This window comes from Mytilus trossulus, chromosome 6 (genome assembly GCF_036588685.1).
Source record: "Mytilus trossulus isolate FHL-02 chromosome 6, PNRI_Mtr1.1.1.hap1, whole genome shotgun sequence".
Lineage (NCBI taxonomy): Eukaryota > Metazoa > Mollusca > Bivalvia > Mytilida > Mytilidae > Mytilus > Mytilus trossulus.
The window spans coordinates 82,832,866-82,859,047 of record NC_086378.1 but is presented as its reverse complement, the minus strand read 5'-3'; the positions used below and the strand labels follow the sequence as shown (position 1 = coordinate 82,859,047).

Genomic DNA, 26,182 nt, shown 5'->3' with positions numbered 1-26,182 from the left:
TTTTTAGTTCAGGATCTGAAACTAATTAGAAAAGAGTAAATCATAAATTGAATGCGAAGTTGTAAAAAATGCCTTATAAAAACGAGTTTATGACTCGATTTAATATTATGTATTATAGAAGAATAAAAACAAGACCAACTGCTTCCTTTTCAAAAAAAGACTATTTTTTACACTACACACAGTCCTTCTAATAAAGCAATGACTTTCTGTTACTCTTATTGTAGTCATACTTATAGAACTAAAAAACATTGGGTTGTTTATCATGTTAAGAGTTTGAAATTATTAGGAATACATAATTATCCAATTTTATTGCATAAAAATATCATAGATGTGACGATGACAGAGCCTGTTCCTACCCTGGAAAACTTTGCAGTGATAGGCAATATTTGTCAAAGGTTTAAGTGTCTTTTTACCACCCTTTTGGCTTTGCGATTCCAAGAAATAATAGTCAATAGTCTTGCAATAATGTTTGGTCTCGCAATATTTCGGTTATATATTTTATAGGGCATCGTTTGAGATTTCAAATTTCGAAATGATATTATCAATTGGAACACTGCTGAGTGGATGTCGTGAATTGATTAATTAGTAACTTTTAACGCATGATTTTTCTTAATCCAAAGAAGTTAAAATGGCCGAATAAAGTACGAAGTTGAAGAGCTCTGAAAAAAGTAAAATCACAAAAATTCTGAACTCAGAGGAAAATCAATACGGAAAGTCAATAATCACATGGCAAAATCAAATAACAAAACGCATCAAAAACGAACCACTGAACGCCAAAAATACGTGACGTATACATTTTCAAACGTCAGACACGCGAAATTGTTTCTTTTAAAATTGTAACACGATACCCATATTTTGACTGTTTTATTTTTTACGTCTGTTTAGGTAACGCATCATTGTAAATATAACGGAATTTGATGAGACTGTCGTACAAAGTGAGAGTTTTGGAGCTATAAAACAAAGTTTAATCCACCATTATCTACATTTGAAAATGCCTGAACAAAGTCAAAAATATGGTTGTTGTCCATTCGTTTTTTAATGTGTTTTGTCATTTGATTATGAATTTTCCGGTTAGATTTTCCTGAGTTCAGTAATTTTGTGATTTTACTTTTAAGTTGTCCCGTGTTCAATTTTAAAGCGGAAAAATTGACTATTGTTGGTTTTTTTTAATATATTTGTGTTAGTGTGTGTAATGAGAGTTAGGCATTATTTATTTCACGCCGGGTCTTCAACCTCTTATCCGACAGAGTTACCAACATATAAAACTTCAATAATTTTTAACACGAAAATAAAGGAAACTTATACTAAATACATCGTGATGGGCTACTTACTTGTTTGAAATTTTCATTTCCGGCATCCATTACTTATTGCAGATTCTCCGCCAGCTCCATCGCTACTGCCTGATGAGGACTCAACGTACGGCAATCTCCCATTTACATTACCTCTACAATCAATAATAGAGGGAAATACTTGTATAATTAAAGAACCTTAGTGAGCACGCTCACATACCCCACGTCCCCACATTGTCATTGGAGAAATTAAATAAGTGTAAGAAGAAAAATTGTAAGAAAAATAATTTCCTGCCAATATGCACATCTTAATAGTATGTCCTTATTATCTACAAAATTTCATGAAATTCTGTTGTATGGTTTCAGAGGAGTTGAGATAACAAACTGTTGCAGAAGTACATTGAAGCAAATAAGTTCAAAGGGGTGTTACTCCTAAACTAGAGGCTCTAAAGAGCCTGTGTCGCTCACCTTGGTCTATGTGAATATTTAACAAAGGAAGCAGATTGAAAATTGACTACAAAGGTCAATAACTCCTACAGGGGTCAATTGACCATTTCGTTCATGTTGACTTATTTGTAGATCTTACTTTGCTGAACATTATTGCTGTTAACAGTTTACCTATATCTATAATAATATTCAATATAATAACCAAAAACAGCAAAATTTCCTTAAAATTACCAATTCAGGGGCCGCAACCCAAAAACAGGTTGTCCAATTCATCTGAAAATTTCAGGGCAGATAGATCTTGACCTGATTAACAATTTTACTTCATATCAGATTTTCTCTAAATTATTTGGTTTTTGAGTTATAAGCCAAAAACTGCATTTTACCCCTATGTTCTATTTTTAGCCGTGGCGGCCATCTTCGTTTGATGGCCAGGTCACCGGACACATTTTTTAAACAAGAAACCCCAAAGATGATTGTGGCCAAGTTTGGATCAATTTGGCACAGCAGTTTCAGAGAAGAAGATTTTAGTAAAAGATATATAAAATTTACGAAAAATGGTTAAAAATTGACTTTAAAGGGCAATAACTCCTAAAGAGGTCAACTGACCATTTTGGTCATGTTGACTTATTTGTAAATCTGACCTTGCTGAACATAATTGCTGTTTACAGTTTACCTATATCTATAATAATATTCAATATAATAACCAAAAACAGCAAAATTTCCTTAAAATTACCAATTCAGGGGCCGCAACCCAAAAACAGGTTGTCCAATTCATCTGAAAATTTCAGGGCAGATACATCTTCACCTGATTAACAATTTTACCCAATGTCAGATTTGCTCTAAATGCTTTGGTTTTTGAGTTATAAGCCAAAAACTGCATTTTACCGCTATGTTCTATTTATAGCCATGGCGGTCATCTTGGTTAGTTGGCGGGGTCATCGGACACAATTTTTAAACTAGATACCCCAATGATGATTGTGGCCAAGTTTCAAATAATTTGGCCCAGCAGTTTCAGAGGAGAAGATTTTTCTAAAAGATTACTAAGATTTACGAAAAATGGTTAAAAATTGACTATAAAGGGCAATAACTCCTAAAGTGGTCAACTGATCATTTTGGTCATGTTGACTTATTTGTAGATCTTACTTTGCTGAACATTATTGCTTTTTACAGTTTATCTTTATATGAAATAATATTCAAGATAATAACCAAAAACAACAAAATTTCCTTAAAATTACCAATTCAGGGGCAGCAACCTAACAACGGAATGTCAGATTCATCTGAAAATTTCAGGGCAGATAGATCTTAACCTGATTAACAATATTACCCCCATGCCAGATTTGCCCTAAATGCTTTGGTTTTTTAGTTATAAGCCAAAAACTGCATTTTACCCCTATGTTCTATTTATAGCCATGGCGGCCATCTTGGTTAGTTGGCGGGGTCACCGGACACAATTTTTAAACTAGATACCCCAATGATGATTGTGGCCAAGTTTGGTTAAATTTGGCCTAGTAGTTTCAGAGGAGAAGATTTTTGTAAAAGTTAACGCAGGACGACGACGGACGACGACGGACGCCGGACGCCAAGTGATGAGAAAAGCTCACTTGGCCCTTTGGGCCAGGTGAGCTAAAAAAACATGAATGTTTATATCTTGTCGATATGCACATCTACGTAGTATGTCCTTATTATCTACAAAGTTTCATGAAACTCTTGTGTGGTTTCAGAGGAGTTAAGATGATAAACTGTTGAAGTAGTGCCTTACAGCAAATAAGTTCAAAGAGGTGTAACTCCTAGAAAAAAAATTATTTGTAATTTCCTGTCGATATGCACATCTACATAGTATGTCCTTATTCTCTTAAAAGGTTTCGTGAAATTCTGTTGTGTAGTTTTAGAGGAGTTGCGATGACAAACTGTTGCAGTAGTACATTAAAGTTAATAAGTTCAAAGAGGCGCAACTCCTAGAATAAAAAATTGAATCGCAATTTCCCGTCGATATGCACAACTACATAGTATGCCCTTATCATCTGAAAAGGTTTCGTGAAATTCTGTTGTGTGGTTTGAGAGGAGTTGCGATGACAATCTGTTGCAGTAGTACAATAAAATAAATAAGTTCAAATGGGCGTAACTCCTAGAAAAAAAATTGAATCGCAATTTCCCGTCGATATGCACAACTACATAGTATGTCCTTATTATCTGAAAAGGTTTCGTGAAATTCTGTTCTGTGGTTTGAGAGGAGTTGGGATGACAAGAAACAGGACTGACGGACGGACGGGTCAAAAACATTATACCCTCCGCAACCCGTTGCGTGGGGTATAATAACTAGAACTAATATGGATTTTTGGCTAGAGTAAACAATGTTTGGTAATATTCAAAATACAGGCAGATACTTTGTAGGCATATAGGGTATTGGCTATTTCTACTTTGGCTTTTAAAAAAGACTAAAAACATGTTTAACACGGCAGCTATTTAAATATAAATTTCAATCCTGGTACTATCTATGATGAGTTAATTTTCACTCACTGGGTCGAAGCACTTCTGTGTTGACTTGCGTTATCATTAATATTTTCATATTTATAAATTAACTGTAATGATGATTACAAAACTTGGACTTTTCAACCACAACAATAGATTACCTTAGCTGTATTTGGCTTTTTAACATATTTTATTATTATTAAAGCGTCACTGATGAGTCATTTGAAGACGAAACGCGCGTCTGGTATAAAAATAAAATATAAATCTTGGTATCTATGACGAGTTCACTTGTTACATTTTAAATCTAGTAAAAATAGTTGTTTTCGTCACATATAGGTGTTTAGTGAGCCAATACTATTGTTAGAACCGTAAGTACACTTATTTTGCTATAATTGAAAATTAAATTCTTTACGTCCGGCGGAAATAATTCATGCATGCTAAGGACGGAAACAATTCAACAATGAAAACAAATTGTTTTCTGTGACTGAAGCCGTACGAGATTAAGGTCGGATAATTTAGTGACTGCGTACTTCTACATGTTGCACAGGCAAACGGGCCTCCGACTTAAGCAAGGGGTTTACTACCGGTCAGAAAAGCCTTATTGACCAATTTTCTATGACACTGGGTAAAACACGTTCCTGGTCCTACTCAATCATAGCCCACAGGGCCAAGTGAGCTTTATATATAATCAATTGACACATACATGTATGTAGTAGTCCGGAGGTTTTTTTTACAAAAATATTCCAACATTGCCTTTTTAAGACCAAAGGGGGTATATTTAAGTTTTGTCCATTATCTAGGATACAGTTAAATAAAGAACAAATATGACGGGAGACACAACGGTTCAAAAAGGTGAGAGCAGCTACTTGAAAGGGTGTTCATTTACATCAAAACTGTCAGGCGACTTCATCAAAAAATACTTCACTTTAAATTTTGAGTTTTGCCTATTATTTTGAAAGCTATTATAGATAGATACGTTAATTAGCACTCTTAATTTGAGGAATTATTTTTTTATACATTTTTTTTGTTGATAGCAATAGTACACATGACACAACATAGAAAACTAAAGAATAAACAACACGAACCCCACCAAAAACTAGGGGTGATCTCAGGTGCTCCCGAAGGGTAAGCAGATCCTGCTCCACATGCGGCACCCGTCGTGTTGCTTATGTGATTACAAATCCGGTAAATAGTCTTAATTCAGTAGGTCAAATTCATGAAAGGGAAGGGAATTGTAGTTACGACGTAAGGAACATATCCGATATCATTTGTGAAACGGTTATTCCATAACGGTCAACCAACTCGTGATGGCGTCTGTAAAATTTACGAAGGGATGATTGCAACTTCACCATTCGGAACTCTTGGTTTAATAGCTTCCATGTGAGCAGTAACCCTCTATCAAAAAATTCATGATAGGAAATGCAAGCACGGGAATATCGTATCAATTGGGAGATATATACCCCGTATGCAGGTGCTGCTGGAATGTTGCTACTTAGAAATGGAAAGTTCACAATTGGAAAGCTGAAATCATCTCTGTTGTCGTAAAGTTTTGTCTTCAACCGACCCTCATTGTCAATTTCTAGATGTAAGTCAAGATAGGAAGCCGACTTAACTGTATATGTTGAATGTTCATATGAACTACATTTTTTTCAAAGGTCAACATATGGAGCTGTGCGGCATACTTTCAACGTTTAATTGCCCTGAACTTCTCAGAGATTAAACTAACACTAATTTTCTTAACTACCCCTACCTCGAATGAAAGGTTACCACATATATCAATTTAAACAATATGCACATGTTTATTTACTGGTAACATTGTCATGTAATGTTTCTGCGAGATGGAACACCGCGAGCATTACTGGGAGCCAGTATGTCAACAAATTAATTTTCTATGAATATTCAAGTTCTCCCCAAAAGAGGCGTGTTTTGATAAATCAGCTGTATTTACAAAGTGCAACATGTAGAGGCTCTAGTTAATGCTTCTGCTTTTTATTGTCATTAACATGCGTAACTAATTATACAGCCGAATGTTGTACAATAAAGCTCAATGTTTACTGGCCATAAAAACACCGTATAAAATGAAGCTATGTTTGCACTATACTTACCCTGGTCCATAATTACACACTAAAAATTCCCAATAATCAATGAAGCTGTAGTCCGGTAGGTTGGCCATGGAGGGACAATGTGAAACTCCGCATCCTAATGCAGTACTCTCTGCCCAGATTATCTAAAAACATCAAAATGAAACTAACAGATCAAACAAATATATTAGTGGATGCTGATGCAGTTAGCCGATCTCGATGATTATGACTTCCAGTGCATATATTTAAAATGCTTCTTTTAAACGACTTTCAAATAACCTCCGCCGTACTCAATCAGTCAATGAATATGTACAGAATAGTAAGTAAGATATTAAAAATAAGAAGTACGTTTTCAATGAGATAACTTTCCACCAGAGTTCGAATGCCGGAGATATAAAAGCAACAAGTAAAACTGTGAGCTACTGCTCACTGATGATACCCCGCTGCAAGTGGATAATCTCAAAAGTGTAAAAATATGTAAGTGGTCGGTAAACAGGAAGTTTTTGATTGATGAACGTAAAAACGCATCACATGGTAAAAGGTGACTTTAATAAACCCTGAAACCAAATTTCTTAAATCCTTCTATTGTAGTTCCTGAGTAAAATGTGACGAAATTTTTTCAACTTGACTATTTCAAATAATACAAGTGTTCAGTAAACAGGAAGTTGCCGAGTGATGAATCTGAAAACGCATCACACAGTATGTAGCGCCGACCGTTTATTGAGTTTACCAATTTCGAAGTTTAGTTTAAACGTATTTTATTTGTTGAATTGAAGCAAAATGGATTAGACACAAGTAAATCATACTTATGAAGTCTTCTCCATAATAAAATATAAAGTAACAATAATAGTATAATATAATAGACATGCATATAAAACAAACAGGTTATACAATATAATACTAACTTTCATAGGTAAACAAAGAGGAGAGAAAGTAATAAGAGAAAAAGAAAGTTTGAAAAATCGTATAATTCTGTGACGATGATTTGTGATTTGATAACAACGATGGCGTTCCGTGTCAGTAATAATAACGCTCTATCAAGGCATAAGAAATTTTGAACATGTTTGAAAATTTGAATAATTTGTGGATGGAAGGATGGACAGACAACTGTAAAATAGAATACCCCCTTTTTTAATGCAGGGGTATAATTATCAGTAACCGCAAAGCCTTCAACAATGAGAATATTCAATATCGTAAAGTCCGCTACACGCTTAAGGTAAGTTGCAGAACAGTACATGCATTTATCACTCGTTCACTAATTGCTATTTGGAATTGTTTCTAAAAAGAACCATTTTGTGTATATTGTCCATTTGCCATTATGTATGTAATATGCATGCGTTAGCTATTTATGGTGGAATGTCCACTTGGTGTATGGAAAGGACATACGTGTTCGGAATTTTCACAGAGGTTTGTAAAGAACATATCTATAATACTAAAATTACGAGGTCCAATTTGTCAGCCGTCATCAGGTTAAAACGACAAATCAAAGAATTCAACTTTAAATATAACTAATATAGGGCAATGGTGTAGATTAAAAATTATACCACTCCAGACCCTTTTGTTTTCCACATAATTAATATTGCCAATAATTAACAAGTTCCGGGTCGTGTCCGATACCGATACCAATATCATATTCACCTGGCTGTTACCTATAACCTTATCTGTACGTTCCGCATTTGACTGGCGCACCACCAAAAGATGTATTAGGCAAACCGGTCATAATCACAGGGTTGACACTCCTAAATTCAATCATAATGATTGTCAAATTGTTCCCTATTGTAATCAGTAAGACTTTCTAAGATAACAATACGAATACTAAAAATCTGGACTTAAAATAAAGCGTATACATAGGTACAGTTTTCAATTTGTTAGCGGGCATGACGTAAACAGCGAATACAATAATTCAACTTTATTTACAATGCTGTTGATTAAAAAATAATCCATTCCAGGACCTTTTGTTTTCCAAATAATTATAAATACCAATAATTCACAAGTTCCAGGTCTACGGGTTCAAACAGAAATATCTTGCAAAAGCAGAGAAAACTGTGTATCTTATAATCGGTATGACTTTAGCAAATGATAATACCAATACTACAATGAAGCTTACGCATTGTTATATACTTTAATTCAGTCACGGACCCGCGATATCACGGGTGTGTTCTAGTGTATTTGAAATGTTCACAGTGTATTTGCAGGACATGTTTGGTTGAAAAGTATACATGATGTATTGAAAACACTTACTTGTGTGTAATGTCCACAGGGCGCGTTAGAACAAGTATTTGTATCGTAATGAAACCCATTTTTCTCGTCGTCCCACGCTGTGAAACCATTTTCAAGGACATCTGTGTTCATTGTGTCTGAAAAAAGAGTAAAATCACAAAACTACTGAACTCCGAAGAAATTTCGAAATTGCAAATTCAAATGATATAACACATAAAAATAAAATTGACAACTGTCATATTCCTGACTTGGTACAAACATTTTCAAATGTAGAAAATAGTTGATTGTAGTTGCGACACGGACAACATATCTGATACCATATGGAAAACGGATGTTCCAAAACGGTCAAGCAATACGTGATGGCGACCATAAAATTGACGAAGTAAAATACATAAAGCATTCCACAACTATAGTATCCCTTTTTTCCAACATAATTGTGTGGACGTACAAATCCTCTTTAACAGTACGTGCACTCCGTAGCGACAATAAACAATGCATAAAGACACACACGAAAGGCTTGATTTAGCTCTCTTTTTCATGATGTGATAAAAATTGAATAAATATGATAGGTTTCCTGTAAAGGAAATATGTTTGAAATTTAAAATAATCTTCTTCGTATTTGGTAATTGCCAGATAAACCACTACACTATACATTATCAAAGTTTTGGGATCCCTTTTCCTACATACTTGTTTGAACGTAAATGTTCTCCCCGACGTAAGAGAACGATGTAGGTGGGTTTGATCTTGCCGAATTGTGTCCCCAGATACATTTGTTGGCGTATTCTTGTGCCGTTGCTGCCAACTCATTGTCCCAGTGCTGAAATAGAAAGTTACTGTATGTTAAAGCAGACATTTTTTATTATTTAAGATTATCATTGCTATACAAGACGGGCGAAATATACCAGGGGGGACATTCAAACTAGTATGCAATAGCTAGAAAAACAGACCAACATAGAAATAATAGTACGAGTAGCTTTTTCACCCTAGTAAAAAGGAAGATTAAAATGTCTCACCGTTTTATAAAAAAATATATTTTTTGTCTTATTCTCTTTTAGACACTATTTAGAACAGGACTTATAAAGTATCGTTAATCGTTTGCAATTTCGTTCCCCTCTCTATGGAGGGGTTCATTCTTTTGTTTTCTATGTTGTGTCATGTGTACAATTGTTTGTCTTTTTCATTTTAAGCCATGGCGTTGTCTGTTGTTTTTCGAATTATGAGTTGGACTGTCCATCTGGTATCTTTCGTCCCTCATTTGCAATATCTCTGATGAATCTGAGAGAAATACATTGTCATCAGCATACATTAAACAATCAACCCTTTGATTATTAATATTGACATGGTTAGCAAAAGACAAAACATCAGGGTAATCATTAATAAAAAAAATGAATAAATTGGGGCTTAAAATATGCCCTTGTCTTTGTTTTCAATTTTGACACATAACTACTTGTGCTATACATTACTTTCACTATAGAATACAAATGTCCTGCTTTGTTGTGTTGAAGAAGTTAAAATTGTATAACTGTATGAATAACTGAGTAGAATGGTTTTTTTCTGTTTTACTGAGATCCACAAAGAATGCATATAGTTTTACCATTTTTGCTATTACACTTGTGAATTAATTTCTTTAAAACAAATAGGTTGTATTACTTTCTCCAATTTTTCTACCTCAGACCTGCCATGCATTCTAGTACTATGGAAACTTGTCAATCAATTTAAACTTTAACCCATTCCATTTTCGTTTTAAGTATGAAGACTTTATTACATAAATGTGGTATTACCTTTGCCAAAAGTAACAGCCCTTTTTTCAATTTCTATTTTTACTTTTGTTCATATTCAATGATGTGTGGGAATAGGCAGATCGGCCAGAGAATTAATGGGATTATCGTTAAAATCAGCCATTTGATTTAACATCGCATGTTCCGTATTCCCTGTCAAAGAACATTCTTTATATATATATAATTAATTGTCAATAGTAAAACAAAGTGATCATATTTAACTTTGCTCAGTTTGTTTAATCCTGAAAAAAACCATGTTGAACCACTAACTGATGTGTGGGATGTATAGATACACAGCTACGTCCTATCAGAACGGCTGAGCGCATGAACGCCTTAAGGGTTCGTAGGATTCTTTGTTGCAATAATTTAAGGTCTCGGAGTCATAATTAAATTAAAGTAGACGATATTTTTTATCCTTTCAGATATCATTATGTGTAACGATATACGAGATGTAAATCATAAATCAGGGGAAACATAGCAACTTTTCCCCAGTTAAATTTCGCCGAAAAGAAGTAACGTGTTTTGCGGCTCAAACGGAGGAGTTTCTTTGAGCAGATGTAGGACTATATAAATATATAGCTAGTTATGCAAAACGTAACGTGCAACATTACTCAAAAATGTAAGCAATGGCACCGGTTAGTGTTGATCAGTTGAAAGGATTTGGTTTGATTTTCTGTAATTTTAAAATGAAGCATTCTTTTAAACACATGCATATGAGCAGGCCGATTTAACATTTTCTCAAAATGATAATTTTAAAAAATTCTTTTACGATTTCTTTAGATATTTTAAAAAGATCTATAACGTCTAAATAAATAAACTCATCATAGATACCAGGACTAAATTTTGTATATACACCAGACGCGCGTTTCGTCTACAAAAGACTCATCAGTGACGCTCGAATCCAAAAATATGAAAAAAGCCAAATAAAGTACGAAGTTGAAGAGCATTAAGGACCAAAATTCCTAAAAGTTTTGACAAATCCAGCTAAGTTAAAATGATTAAAAATGCAAATACCATGTGTGATTGCAAAATTTATAGCTCATAGTTTGAATTGAGAATGAAATCGTTAAATTTTTTCCATTTTCTGTAAGTTTAATAACAATCATACCTAGTTTTATGGCACAAATTAAGTACAAAACCTTAAAATATATGTCATTATTGCACATGTAGAACACTTATCATCTACTTTAATATCCATAAACGTGGGACGAAAAATACCAGAGGGATAGTCAAACTCATAACTGGAAAATAAACTGACAACGCCATGCCTAAAAACATAAAAAGACAAATAATAGTAGAGGGAACACAACATAGAAAAATAAAGAATAAGCAACACGAACCCCATCAAAAACTGGGGTGATATCGGATGCTCAGGAAGGGTAAGTATGCAGATCCTGCTCCACGTGTGACACCAGTCGTGTTGCTAATGTTATTTCAAATCCGGTTTATAGTTAATTCAGTTAATTTACGAAGGGATATCAACTTCACCAGTTGGAACTCTTGGTTTAAATAAAGGCAACAGTAGTATACCGCTGTTCAAAACTCATAAATCCATGGACAAAAAACAAAATCGGGGTAACAAACCAAAACCGAGCGAAACGCATTAAATATAAGAGAACAACGACACAACACCGAAACGCAACACACACAGAAACAGACCAATCATCAGACAAAACACCACGAGAATAACAAATGTAACATGAAAACCAAATACATGAATTTGGGATAGACAAGTACCGTGCCACGTCTTATCTCAATATCTCAAAAATAAGAGAAAACACAAACGACTCAACGTTAAAATGCAACACAAAGAGAAACGAACAATATTATAACAATGACCATCTTCCTGAATTGGTACAGGACACTTTTAAAGGGGAATAAAAGTGAGCAGTAATCTTCTATCGAGGGAATCATCATTGGAAACACAAACCCTGGAACATCTTATCAATTGTGAGATATAAACTCCATATTCAGGCGCTGCTGGAATGTTGCTACATAGAAATGGAAAATTCAAATCTTGGAAGCTGAAATCATCTCTTGTGTCTTAAAGTTGTGTTTTCAAACGCCCCTCATTGTCAATTTCTGTATGTAAGTCAAGATATGAGGCAGACTTAACCGTATCTGTAGTATTCTTTATCTCTAGTTCGATGGTATAGATTCTTTCAACATAGTCACCAAATTTTGAATTATTTAGTGAGAGAACATCATCTTTGTAGCGGAATGTAAAGTTAAAGGATAGTGCTAACTTCTTATCATTTGTCATAAGAAGTTTCTGTATGAAGTCAATAATGTAGCTGGATGTATAATACTGATATAAACAACACTATATGATTGTTGATTTATTTCCTTGAATATTGTTTGTATTCATTTAAATTTGTTTCGAGTACCAACAGGTGTCAACGAACGGGTTCGGTCAATCCCTTCTAAATTAATAGTTACTTACCATGTTTGCCATATTTGAAGCAGGAGGTTGGACCTGTTGTCGAGCAACAATGTGTAGATTCAAGATATGGTCGCTTTCTGCAACAGACAAATCACTTCCAGTACTTCTACGATGCATTTTTAGTGAACGTGGTGCGTTGACAGCTGGGCCTGTGTGCTTTATCCCTTCTCCATTTTTGAAAATGTCACCATTTGTCGTAGGTTTATCTGTATCTTTTTCTAATCGCGAAATAAGATTCTCTAATTTTCTAACAAACAGATTATCAGATACACCAAACGCTAACATCAGACACATGGAAAAAATAACTGCAGAAGCATAAAACTTCATCTTAAAAATATGGCAAACAACTGTCTTAGCTAGGTGTTATAAACAATACTTTGATATTTATACCATACATTTGCGTTGCCGATTACGCAAATCGTTCTTTTTTACATTTTCATGTATTTGCTTAGTACTTTCTCTCATTAAATATTACATAGTAAGTTAACATTTGATTTAGTTAAATCAAATATTAATTAAAAGTTGTAAAATTACATCTTATTTTTCTTTTACACGATGTCACGATTGTCGGATGTTGCAATGAATAATACAATAGAAGAATAAGATTCTACATAAATTGACGTTCATCAATTAAGAACGTCAATCTAACCATTCGCTTTTTTAGGGTATTTTTTTTATTTTATACGTGATAATTCTCACGGTTTTCGTCGATTTTAATTGACAATTAAATGAAGCCGGGCATGTTTTCTTTAAAAATAAACACGAATTCCAGGTTTAAGAAAATATAACATGCAATGTGTCGAATTTATAATAGCTGTTTAGCTATGGTATTATTAAAAATAAATTACTTTTAAAAGAACACTTAGTTTTGATGTAGAGCAGACGGGATTTATACAAAATAGGTGTAAACAGTATTGCAAAAAAGGTTTACTGATTTAAAATTAAGCTTTAATTTTCTAGTTTGAATTTATATCTGTCATCTCGATGTAATTTGAGAGCTTACTGTGCGGTATTGGCTTTGCTGATAGTTATTAGCTTCTACGTCATTCGATTTGATCTCTGTTGATCACTGTCTCATTGGCAATGAGATCGCATCTTCTTATTTTTATAATGAAACGTATTGTTGCTCATTATTTACTTCTTACAATAGGACGTATATTTTAAAAGAAATTTATGAGTTTGAGTGCTAAGGCTTAACCACAAGATTAACATGGGGGTGTTTTTTTTTTCTTTTTCATTTACGTTTTGTTTTTGTAAGCATACGGTATATTTTTAAAAATGTAGACAGTAATCGGATTGCCGAACCTCGCTTATAACATTCTATCACTAATCAAAATAAATCCAAAAAACGTCAACCGAATTTGTTCTTGATTAGTAGGAGCTGTAAATATTGAGTTTTTAGTCAACTATAGTTAGTTATTTGTAATGTTTTTAAATATTTATTAAAAATAATTTTAATTTAATCTGAAACAGCTATGAGACTCTTTTGATTACATTATAATCATGTATTAGCCTATAGCTACAGGTCGAGATTTTTTTTTTTTAAATAACCTGAGCTTGATTTTATTTGGTTAATGGTGTATTTATGTTTCGTTTGATAATGATATATTTGTTTACCTGTTGGCAAAAATGACTAATTAAAGAGATAGTTAGGCTTTGGTATTCTCAATTTTTATTCGTTCATTTCTGCTTTTGAAAGGGTGGGTGATGCATCATCTGCCATAAGTTTTGTTGAAATTCACCATTGTATTTTATATTTAGGTTATCTTGCTTATAATAAATACAATCAGTTTATGGGTATACTTGAAAACTGTGTAAAACACATATTATTGTATGTTTAGTACATAAATCAAGTTAAAAAAATTATGTATGCCTGTAAATCAAAGGTACCATGTTTAGAATTTAATACACAAGACGCGCGTAATGAAAACATATTCAAAAGTAAATCAGAAATGTCTTGTGATGTTTAAAAGTTTAAATTATTAATGAAGTTATATAGATTAGACCGTTGGTTTTCCCGTTTGAATGGTTTTACACTAGTAATTTTGGGGCCCTTTATAGCTTGTTGTTCGGTGTGAGCCAAGGCTCCGTGTTGAAGGCCGTACTTTAACCTATAATGGTTTAATTTTTAAATTGTTATTTGGATGGAGAGTTGTATCATTGGCACTCACACCACATCTTCCTATATCTATTGAAAAACAAAACACATTTTGTTTGTGCTTGTTTTTATCTTATTGATAAATTAGTCCTAAATAAACATCTTATTATAAAAGTTAAGATTTTAACCGTTGGTATATATAGTATGGTCACATGCTAACTTTGGCCGAGCTTCTAAGTTCCAAGGGGTATATATTATTATTTTTTATGTATCCTCAATTGCAAATAGCATAATTGATAGCAACAAATCGGGAATTTTTAAGTCCATTGACATATTTTACTTGTTAACTTTGTTTTCTGAATTTAAAACTGAAGTCTGAAATAAAAGATATCGCGACCAAAAATTATTACGATCGGTAAAATATTTTCAGAAAAAAATAAATATTAAAAATTCGCAGTGTAATTTGTTAACTAGCAATGTGTGGTGCTATATCAGTCTGTTATTCTAGCAGATAGTTTTTAACAATTAACAAAAAGTTAGTTTTCTATACAAGTTTCAAATATATTCCCACCATTTATAAAATGTATTTTGAGCAATAGGCACCTGACCAGACCATGACTTGTCGTTAGCGCTTATATAAGGCTTCTCGCTTCAATTAAATTCAAAGTTTTATGTTATTTATCCAATATATTATTTTATAAGTCTGTAAATAATCATAGAACCATTAAAACAAATTCCATTTTAATCTGACTGTTGTAGTACCCCTTTAAACAACTACCCACAATCACTTTTTCAAACCACCTTTTTTGATACATTGTTGTCTGTATTCTTGATAATTTTGTATACATTTGTATACATTTTTCAACTTATTTCATATGCAAGAACTTTGTAAAACGCCACCGGTGTCTGAGTAGAAAGTTGATGAACCAGGGGTATGTCAAAGAAAGTATTTTCCTTTTTCTTAAATAGGTCCTTGAAAGGTACCAAGACCTAGTTGATACATATTACGTATCAACTTCAAAATAATACATGATGGTCTTGATGTATAGATTCTGCGCGCTGACGTTGTTTATCATCTGAACTTATTGTTATATTGTTCTTCTATTTGTCTTTGTTCAATAATTAATATTTATTTTATACTGTTTGGTTTGTTTTAAGTGATATTCATTTGACGTGTTTTTGTATTGTCATTCATTTTTGCTGGTGTGTTTTTTATTTGCGACCTTTTCTGTTTCTTTGGTTCTTATAACGTGACTCTCTACTTTTGAAGATCCCGTCATTATGGCCTACTTCGATTCGTCCAACTCGGGTTGACTCGAGTCAAAGATCAGTTCTACTGCACATGTGTGCAACCTTTCCGAATCGAAGTCAAAACTCTTCAATTTAGTTGACTATCAAAATGGACGATATTGATGTAGCAGCTGGGGTTTTTTTGACAATGATTATGAACAAGTTTGTGTTCAAATTTGTAATATGATTAAAGATTTGATATCCTTTATATCTTAAATATTACCAAGAGAAGAGGTGCCAATAATTAAGAACTCTGCAGAAATTACTGTTTCTATATTTGCACCAAAGGATTTCGCCTACATTTCAGTATTGATACTAAAATTAGAAAAGTTCCAAAAACAGTTGCTGAAAAGAATTATGTCATAACCGGTATGTTCACCAGATCCAAGTGCTTACATCTTATCCGGATTTTTACCTATAGAAGCACAAATCGATCAAAAAGCACTGATATTATTTAACAACATATGTAGACAAGACAACTCAAATTTAGAACAGAAATTGGCCATTAGACAATTATCCATCAAAGATCAATCAAGCAACAGCTGATTTATTTCAATTACGAAAATGATATTCAAATATGGACTACCATCTCCCTTACAACTTCTAAACTGCACCAAAAAGTTTCAATGGAAGAGAACTGTTCAAATTGCGATTCATCAATACCGGAAAACGCTATACGTCACTACGACATCTTACTATAGACGCATACAATCCTGGGAAATTTCACCATCTATTGGACATAAATACAACTAATGATCCTACCAGAGAAACAACGCGACTGGCAATTAAATTAAAATTAGTAACCGGCACTTACATCTTACCGAATAAAAGATTTAGATATACAGAAAACAAAACACCAATCTGAAAATTTTGCGATCAAGGCGATGAAACTCTGTCCCTTCTTGTTGGACTGTCAAATTCTAGAACCTATCCGACGAAAATATTTTCACCAGATTGATGAAATATTACAATTAATATCGGAAGAAAAATTTAGAACACTTTTCAGTCATGATAAAATCCAAATAATTCTGAACTGCTCATTTCATTATCCTGGACGAAAAGAAAATAGTGAAAATATTGTTAAATAAGATGCAATATGCAGGTAAATGTCGTATGTGTTACATATAGCAAGATACCGATCCCGAGACATTAAAAGAAAATGAGGATATTTTATTGTTGTGAACTGATAAAAATATGTTCCGAACATCGATACTCCCGTATGTATACTGTTGTTGTGCCGAAAGCATACCTTTTATATAGTGTACTGTATATATATACTCGTATAATGTTGAAATTATTGCAAATATGGCCAATTACGTGATGCATGGAGGATAAAATGAAACATTGATATCTCCGTACTAAAGTGAATAACCTATATTGTGTGTAACATAGTGTAAATAGATGTGGTTGAGGAATATGAACTACTCAAATGAGGTTGTCCTAAAGTGGACGGAAAACGATTTCCTGGTAAGGTAAGATAGGTCTTCATTTGACATCCTTTTACAGAGTTTAGCCCCTTTGCTAATTTTTGCGCATACTGGCAGTTAAGAACAAGATGCGGGTTTTCCTGCATAGGTTAATTTGTTCTTGCAGAGTCTTAGCCAGGGAGTGTTTCAGATAAGATGATGGTGCTCCGGCGAAAAACAGCCTTGGATCGAGCGACATATCGTTATAATCTGAAAGATCCACTTTAATTTCTTCCAATAGGTTTGTTCCACTGGTTTGTTGGTAGGGTACAATCTATTTCTGCTGGTAGGATAGTTTTGTCTAAATTTATCGAAAGGTCCAAAGGTGTTTCAGATGGCTGTGAGGGTAATGATGAGGATACTGGTGATGGTGAAAGTAATGTTTATGGTAGTAGTAGTAGTACTGGTGAGGTTGTTGGTAACAAAGTTGTGCTGCTCTTAGATAAATCCATGGGTTCCTAATTAGTCGACTCTATAATAACTGGTGTAATGGTATTGGTTAAATCCAGGGTTCTGAGGGTGTTTCTGATCTGGAAATAAAAGGCTGGTCCGAAGGAGAATATGTCATACATGTAGGGTCATTAAATGGTGCTGGAGATATAGGTTCAAGGTATTTACTGAAAAGGATGTCTGATGGTACAAAACGTGAAGGTGAGAGAGTGGGTGTAGTTTCTTCATTTTTCAGCCTTTTTAATTGGTGAAGGTGTCCTCGGCTCATTCAGAAACTCGGCAAAATCCGGCATCTGATCATCCAGAAGTTCAGTAATTTGCCGAATGGTTGCTTCTGAATGCCTTGGACTAGTACTGGTTGATGGATAGGTATGAGTAGGTTGACTTCGTGACGGAAAAGTCCTTTCCTCTCTTTCCACTGATGAATTTAAGCTGTCTGTGTCTTGGTCTGTCCCCTGGATAGAACTGATGATAACTGTGTCTGGATGTCTCATGTTGACGATGGTAGTACTTATCATCAGCACAACAGGTCCAGGGGGCAGTATCGGCATTGTATTTTGGTTCCATGATTGTCGCGTCTGTGCTAATGTAACTAAGTTGTGTTTGGGAATCTTTTACAACAATCCTCACATTGATGGTTCCATGTTGGTACATACATTGTCTAAAAAAAAAAAGAACGAAAATCACAAGTATAGAAGGATCGAAGGCTAAGTTATTGTAAGTAGTGATCCATTGGTCACATGGCACTAACATAATTATTTTTCATATTATTCAATGATTTAACAAGACAGCTACAGGGTGTCGAATTAGGTTATTAAAGGTATATATACATACAGGTGTTTACATCATAACACTTGCAATGGTCCAACTCTTATAGTTGATAACTACACGAACTACATGTACTCTTTCTGGTGATGTAAAAATATAACACAAATACAATGCTAAGCATATGGCAATTTTATAGAAAATCCACAGCCTTTATCCTTTTACTCTCATATTTTGCAATTTGATGACTGATAGGTATAGGATTACTGCATTTGGCAAAACTTTTAGGAACTTTTGGTCCTCAAAGCTCTTCAACTTCGTACTTTATTTGGCCTATTTAACTTTTTGGGATTCGAGCGTCAATTATGAGTCTTTTGTAGACGAAACGCGCGTCTGGAGTATATATGAATTTTAGTCTTGGTATATATGATGAGTTTATTCATGCATTGTTAGCATTGATTATCTTAGAACAAGTTTATTGATGTAGTTATTGGTTTAAACAAATAAAAATATGGACCAAATCAAGTAGACTTTTTAGGGTGCACTCGACTTCAGTGAATCAGCACGAGCAGTTTTGGACTTTACAGATTGATTAGAACTTTTTGTAAGAAATAAACACTAGCACATCATAGAAAAACAAGTGGGTAATATATGATTCAAATTTTATTACAAAAATTCCGGTTTTAAAGGCTGTGGATTTTCTATAAATAGTTATCAAACGTACCAGGATTATAATTTTATACGCCAGGATAAAAATCTTCGTTTATTTGCCACAAAGTACTATTTTACTATTAAACGGAATGAGACAGTAAATAATAATGCTTTGCATCAAGTTTCCCCTTGGTATATGTACAATATGGCATATCTCTATTATTCATTATATCTGTAGTGTTTATACAATTTAGTTTGAAAAGTTCGTAAATAAATGACTACAGAAGGGGTCATTACCCTTAAATGCAATAAAACATTAAATAATAATGCTTTGCACGAAGTTTCCCCTTGGTATATGTACAAAATGGCCCATCTCTATTATTCATTATACTTGTGGTTGTTGGTACTATTGCAGTTTGTAAAGTTCTTACTCAACTTGCTACAGAAGGGGTCATAAACCCTAATAATTTTTTGTTGTTTTGATATTATAACACTTTGAAAGTTTCGCAATGCGACTGAATTGTTCATACATCTAAATTCCCACCAAGGAATACATCTGCTTCATTTTAAGTCTTTCTATGGAGGGAGAAGTAGTATGTGCTAGTTTTATGAATATGTTTACATATTTTTAATCAAACTAGGTCTTGTTTAAAACCTGAATGAATAAATAAAAGATATTCTCGCCTTAATTACTTAAAACTTCATGAGAGTCCTCAAAATAATAATAAACATCATTTGCATAAGTTTTAATCTTAAGATATGTTTAGAAAAGATCTAATAGACATTAAAAGATGTGGTACGAGTGCCAGGGAGACAATTCTCCCTCAAAGTCGCTCTTTGTAAAAGTAAACCATTATAGGTCAAAGTACGATCTACAACATGGAGCCTTGGCACACACCGATGAGCAAGCTATACAAGGTCCCAGAAATGACTAGTGTAAAACCATTTAAACAAGAATACCAACGGTCTATTTAGTTATCAAAGATACCAGGATTATAATTTAGTACGCCAGACGCGCGTTTCGTCTGTATAAGACTCATCAGTGACGCTCATATCGAAATAGTTAATCTATACAGTTGGAAAGCAGGTCACGGTTTGACCCCAAGTTTATCAGCAACAATAGAGTCACGTGACCGTGAACATTCAGGAAAAATAACGGACGAGACTAACCTCATTTTAAGTCCTCAATGCTCTTCAACTTTGTATTTGTTTGGCTTTTTAACTATTTTGATCTGAGCGTCACTGGTGAGTCTTATGTAGACGAAACGCGCGTCTGACGTATAAAATTATAATCCTGGTACTTTTGATAACTATTAACTCACTAAATTACTATTGTCGTAATAAAAATTTATTGACCTAACTAATCTTGAGTATCCATAGTTCATTATCGTCAAAGCTCAAACATCAAATCAAAGTCCTTTATTCTTTCTTTTATCTGCAAACTTGGAGTTTGGGTGAAAATTGTCAAGTCTTCTGATCGAAAAATCTTAACATTTACGAGGAAACTAAAAATGATGGGCTGAATTTAAATTTAATAAAGCATCTCATTAAGACAAACACTCGATATGAATATCTCGGCAATAGAATGTTGGATACGCAAACGTCAAATTGATTTCAAAACGAAGCAGTGGTTTTTATGCCGATTTGTGCAAGTGGTTATCTCTCCTTAATATCACCAGTCCAAAAAAAAAAAACCAGCAAAATGCATAAAAATTAAAAAAGGAGTTGACTTTACAAATCTTAGAAAAAAAATAAACGAAACTCGATTTATAACTATGTTATGATAATATAAAGAAGATATACTTTCCTGATTTTCAGAGAAGGACTAAATGTAGAAACTAAAAGACAAAATATTACTGTACATAGTAAGAAAAAACAATACAGAAATGGATAATGACTCCTACGTGTAAAATTTAAAACCTAGAGCTCTATATTGAAAGAAATTAGATCTGGCGGATGAAATATACTACATGTAATTTTTATATGTGGGATCATTCCTAGAAGATTTTTTTTAAACTTTTGAGTATATTTAATGCAATAAAACATAGTTTATACAATTTCAATAATCTTTCTGAAAATTGATATAATTATTATATAAATAGTACTGATCATATATATTTTATATTCTATAAAGTGTGATCAAGAGTCACAACAAATTTCTTCAAATTAAGAGATACTTTAAACTCAACCCTATGTTTCTTAGTTGAACAGTAACATACAAAAAAGGGATTTATAAGTTTTATACCAAAAATATTGACAGAAATTCTGTAAATAAAATATGCTTTAAATTATAAGTGAAAGTGTCACAACTTTGAATTTCAGAATCATTATTATTGTAAAATTAAACTATTAGATTGGCTTGCACAGTAGCCCCTTTTTTTTTTATTTCTCAGGGTATTTTATGGATTAGGAAAGTAAACTTTTTGGAAAAAATGGGACTTCTTCTCTTGAACAGGTTGCTGTATCAGCTGCTTTAATTACATATTTATAAACAAAGTATTGTATATATACTTTACCTGGATACTAGCAATAGGAAATGAAATGAAACTGGTGGGACAAATTTTGTGCATTTTACTTCAATAATGATCAATGATGCTTAAATTTGACAAGAATTTGTCATTTGAATAAATTCAATTTTGTAAGAACACATCTCTATGAATTACCTTCTTGTTTGGCTGACTTGGCTTGATAAGCTAGTTTTTGCTCTTATTACTATAGCTTACTAAGTAAAATGGTAATAATATAAGCAAGATTTTATTAACTGACCTTCATTTCCTTCCCTTACCAATTGTTTCTCACAATTTGCACACGAGATGCTCAGGTAAGATTATGATGTGCTGCTCAGGTGAGCTGCACATGTGATTTTTAACATGCAAATTAGGTGAGAAATTGAGGTGAGCATCACTATGCTCACCTGAGAAATACCCAATTTGCATGTTAAAAAGCACGTGTGCAGCAAAAATGCTCACCTAAGCTGCTCCGGTGAGCATTTTTGCTGCACATGTGCTTTTTAACATGCAAATTAGGTATTTCTCAGGTGAGCATAGCTCAATTTCTCACCTAATTTGCATATTAAATTTGATTTTCGGGGTTATAGGTTGATGTTGGCCATCAAGAAAACTAGTTTAACGCTTGTTTAAAATAAATTTGCACTTTATTTATAATGTTCATTTTGGTGTAGCAATTAAAATGTTCATTGTTTCTGTTGGATCTTTCCCTTTCTTTTTGAGTCCATGCATTTTCTGTTTATTATACTGTTCACATCCTGCCTCTTTAATTTGTTCATGGTCACGTGACAAGGTATTCTACAAAATATGAAAAAGATTGTTGTTATTAAATGTATATTTATGTATAGATTGCATTCCCTCAAGTGCAAACTAGGGAATTGCTCGATTTAGATCCTTATCCTGGTGAATAAAAAACCCAGCATTTCTTCAGATCCCAAATGGTATTATAGGAGAGAATTTGTAGTTACTGAGAAAAGCGTGACGAAAATCTACAAAATTTATTAAAAAAAATCACCAAGTTGGAAAACAGAAAGTAGAAGAGCAGCCAACCTGAAAACATATCCCACCATATTGGACTACTTATAGATACATCATACAAAGTTTCAATAGGCTGTAATAAGTCGTTGCTGAGAACAAATGTGACCAAAATTTATGCAATTTACCGAAAAGCAGAAAAATTTACTGAGTCTGCAAACAGGAAGGAGAAGTGCAGCAGACATAAAACATATTCCAAGTATCAAGTGGCTGTGATTAGTAGTTGCTGAGAAAAGTGTGACAGAAATATTTTGTTACGGACGGCCGACAAGGGTGACACAAAACAGTATACTCCCTATCCTTCAGAGCAGGTGTATCAGTCATGGCGAAATTCACTGGACCGAAGGCAATGTCCAGTCTGCACCATCTAAACACTTTTTTAACTACTAGTCTGAACACAAATAATTAAAATATTTTTACTATGTGTCCAAGTTTTGTAAAATCTTACTAGTCCAAATGAAATTTTACCTGTCTGGGGCATCGGACTAGTGGCTAACGGTGCAGACTGAATGACTTTTTGTCTGGTATTTTTTTCCTTCGGTCCAGCAGAAAATTTCAGAATTTTTAGCTAGCTGAAAATAAATGGGAAAAGTCCCAAATTGTAATTCGGTCCGGCTATTCAAAAATTAATTTCACCATGACTGGGGTATTAAAATTCAGGTTCCCAAATATTACCTGAAATTGGAACTATTTCCTCCGGCAGAGATGGTTTAACCGTCTTCAATCCTCTCATGGAATGTGTGCTGAGATATTCGTCCTTGAATAAGTACGATAACAGGTCCCCTACCAATCTGGATGGCTGATCCTTTGAACTATTCTTCATCGCTTTCAGTTTTGTAGCATAAATGCGAAAATCACTACCTTCAAGAAGTTTGACCTTAAAAAAAAAAAAATAGAATCACATGTCATGACATAAAAAGTTCATCAAGATCTGATCAGAATGTCTCCCTCGATTTGTGGAAAAGATGTTTTTGTCCTGTCTGTCTGTCCCGAGATATGTTTTATAACCGCCAGTTGGTTAATATATATTTATATAAAAACCAAGTTGTTTAATTTAAATCAACTTGAAACAATCTATACACAACATAACATCTCAAAGTAAATGCAAGCTCAGTGTGAATTAAAAATGTTTTTTGTGAATACTATCATGATACACAGAGAATAAAGTCCCATTTTCCTTATTTTATTATGTCCAGAAATTGGGAGTAATAACCCTTTATTATTTTAACTTATTTTCATACTTTAGAAAGAATTTTTTGAGAAATTTAACTTGATAACACTTTTTCATACACATATAGACTTTTCAATCATTGAATTTCTTATTTATTGAAGTTTGATTTTTTTCTTTCCTTTAATGGAGGAGCCACCTTAATTCCCATTACAATTCAAATGAAAAATTTATCAATGCATACTCAATTATATATAGCTCCTTTTTTGATTAATTACTAGAACTCAAACAAAAAATGGGTCAAAGACAAAAATAACCGAATTTCGTTAAACAGGAAGTAGATGTCAGACAGGTCTGAAATCGCATTCCATGATATGGGACCCCTACCTGATGATGCATACCAAATATCAAGAGGCTACGATTAGTAGTTTCTGAGAAAAGTGTTACAGAAATTTTTTCCCCGCACGCCCAACATTCACCATTTTAAAACCCGATTTTCACTAGTGAAATTTGGCCAAAAAATTGATCAATGCATACTGTATATATGACAGATGGGCAGACAGTCGAGCATTTGTATACCATAATATGTCTGTCATAGACTAGTGTATAAAAATTAATCAAAATATATTTACCTTGTTTTCTCCTGGTGTGAATTTTTTCAGCTTCTAAACTTGAATCCACAGGAGCAAAGTTCAGACATGTATTTACATCTTTGTTTATAGGCTGTAAGCATTTCTCTTTTTTAACCATGAGCTGATTACGTCCTAAAAATATCACAATCAGGATAGTTTAAACAATAGAAAAAATTACCTTTTTTATAATTTCTCTTTACGAAGGTTATCTGCTCTGACGATTTTCTCTAAACAAAGGGAAAAAATACCCAGAGGCAATCGGTTGCTCGTAAAATTGACAGGACAATGACAAAATAGAGCTAGCTAGACTGACAACCGAAAATAAACACTTATGTATGTAAAAAATTAGAATAGATGAGTAAGCCATGTCTGCCACTAAAAAGTTCATTTCACAACCAAATGTTTCATCAAAACTCTTGCACTGTTGTGAGCAATATTGTGATCAATGAGGAATGCCAAAAAAAAAAAGTCAAATAAATTAGATATTTTGTTATTTATTTTCAGTTATTTTTAGCTGAAATTTGTTTTTTCACGGTATATGTTCAATAGACAAAGCCAGATAAACGCTTGATTTTCATCGCATTTTTCAAGTCTTCTCATGGTACTAAAAGACCGTTCTGCCGTTGCCTTCGAATAAAAAAAAACGGCGAAGACGTTGCACAAAAATTACCCTTAACAATCCCCTTTAAACTTAAGTTTGACTGGACTGTTTAATAAAAAAATCTGTTATGACGACATATGTTAGACTATACATACCTCACAGGAACATCATAAGAATGAATCGTTGCCCATGGTCTCTTTACTGAGAACGTCAGATTTCATTTCATCAGTTATTTCGAAATCTTCAGAAACGATGTCAGGGTAAGGATGCATAGTATACGTAACAATTGTGTTCTGACACCCCGAAAACTCAGCTATTTTAATTGTTTGCATCAGCAACACAATCATGATGCTGGTTTCCAGAACGGAGTCATAGCTACAAAGTGACTATTAGTATATTTGTATAATACTTTTTGATTTATTTTATTACTTCAGTTTTATTCTTACTAGATTTACCATATTTTTATTTTTGTCAAATTTTCGATGTGTACGCTACTGCGTGTTTGCGTACAGGTTGCTATGCGCCTGCAAATTCAATACATAAGGCAGCAACCATTTGATTTTCTGGGGGAGGCTATGGATTTTTTTTGTCGGACAAACTATTTTTTTGGCGACAAATCGAAAACATTTTTTTTCTTTCAATTATAGCATTACATATGATGGCAGCTGAGGGTGAATTAGCAAACATTTTTCTTTTCACAGGGTCAAAAACAAAATATTTTTTTCTCCAAAAACTGGAAACACTTTTTTTCCAAAAAAATCCATAGCCCCCCCCCCCCCCCCCCCCCCCAGA

The 26,182-nt window shown here is 33.5% G+C and overlaps 1 protein-coding gene across 1 annotated transcript; it reads right to left on the bottom strand.

Annotated features, from left to right (window-relative positions):
* Positions 1-1,344: 1,344 nt before the first annotated feature.
* LOC134723062 (GLIPR1-like protein 1) lies at positions 1,345-13,054 on the bottom strand. The gene is made up of 5 exons (XM_063586699.1): positions 12,728-13,054; positions 9,194-9,323; positions 8,528-8,643; positions 6,311-6,432; positions 1,345-1,444 (listed from the first exon to the last, which is right to left on the bottom strand). Exons 1-5 carry the CDS (start codon positions 13,052-13,054, stop codon positions 1,345-1,347), a joined length of 795 nt encoding a protein of 264 aa, XP_063442769.1.
* Between the last annotated feature and the right edge of the window lie 13,128 nt (positions 13,055-26,182).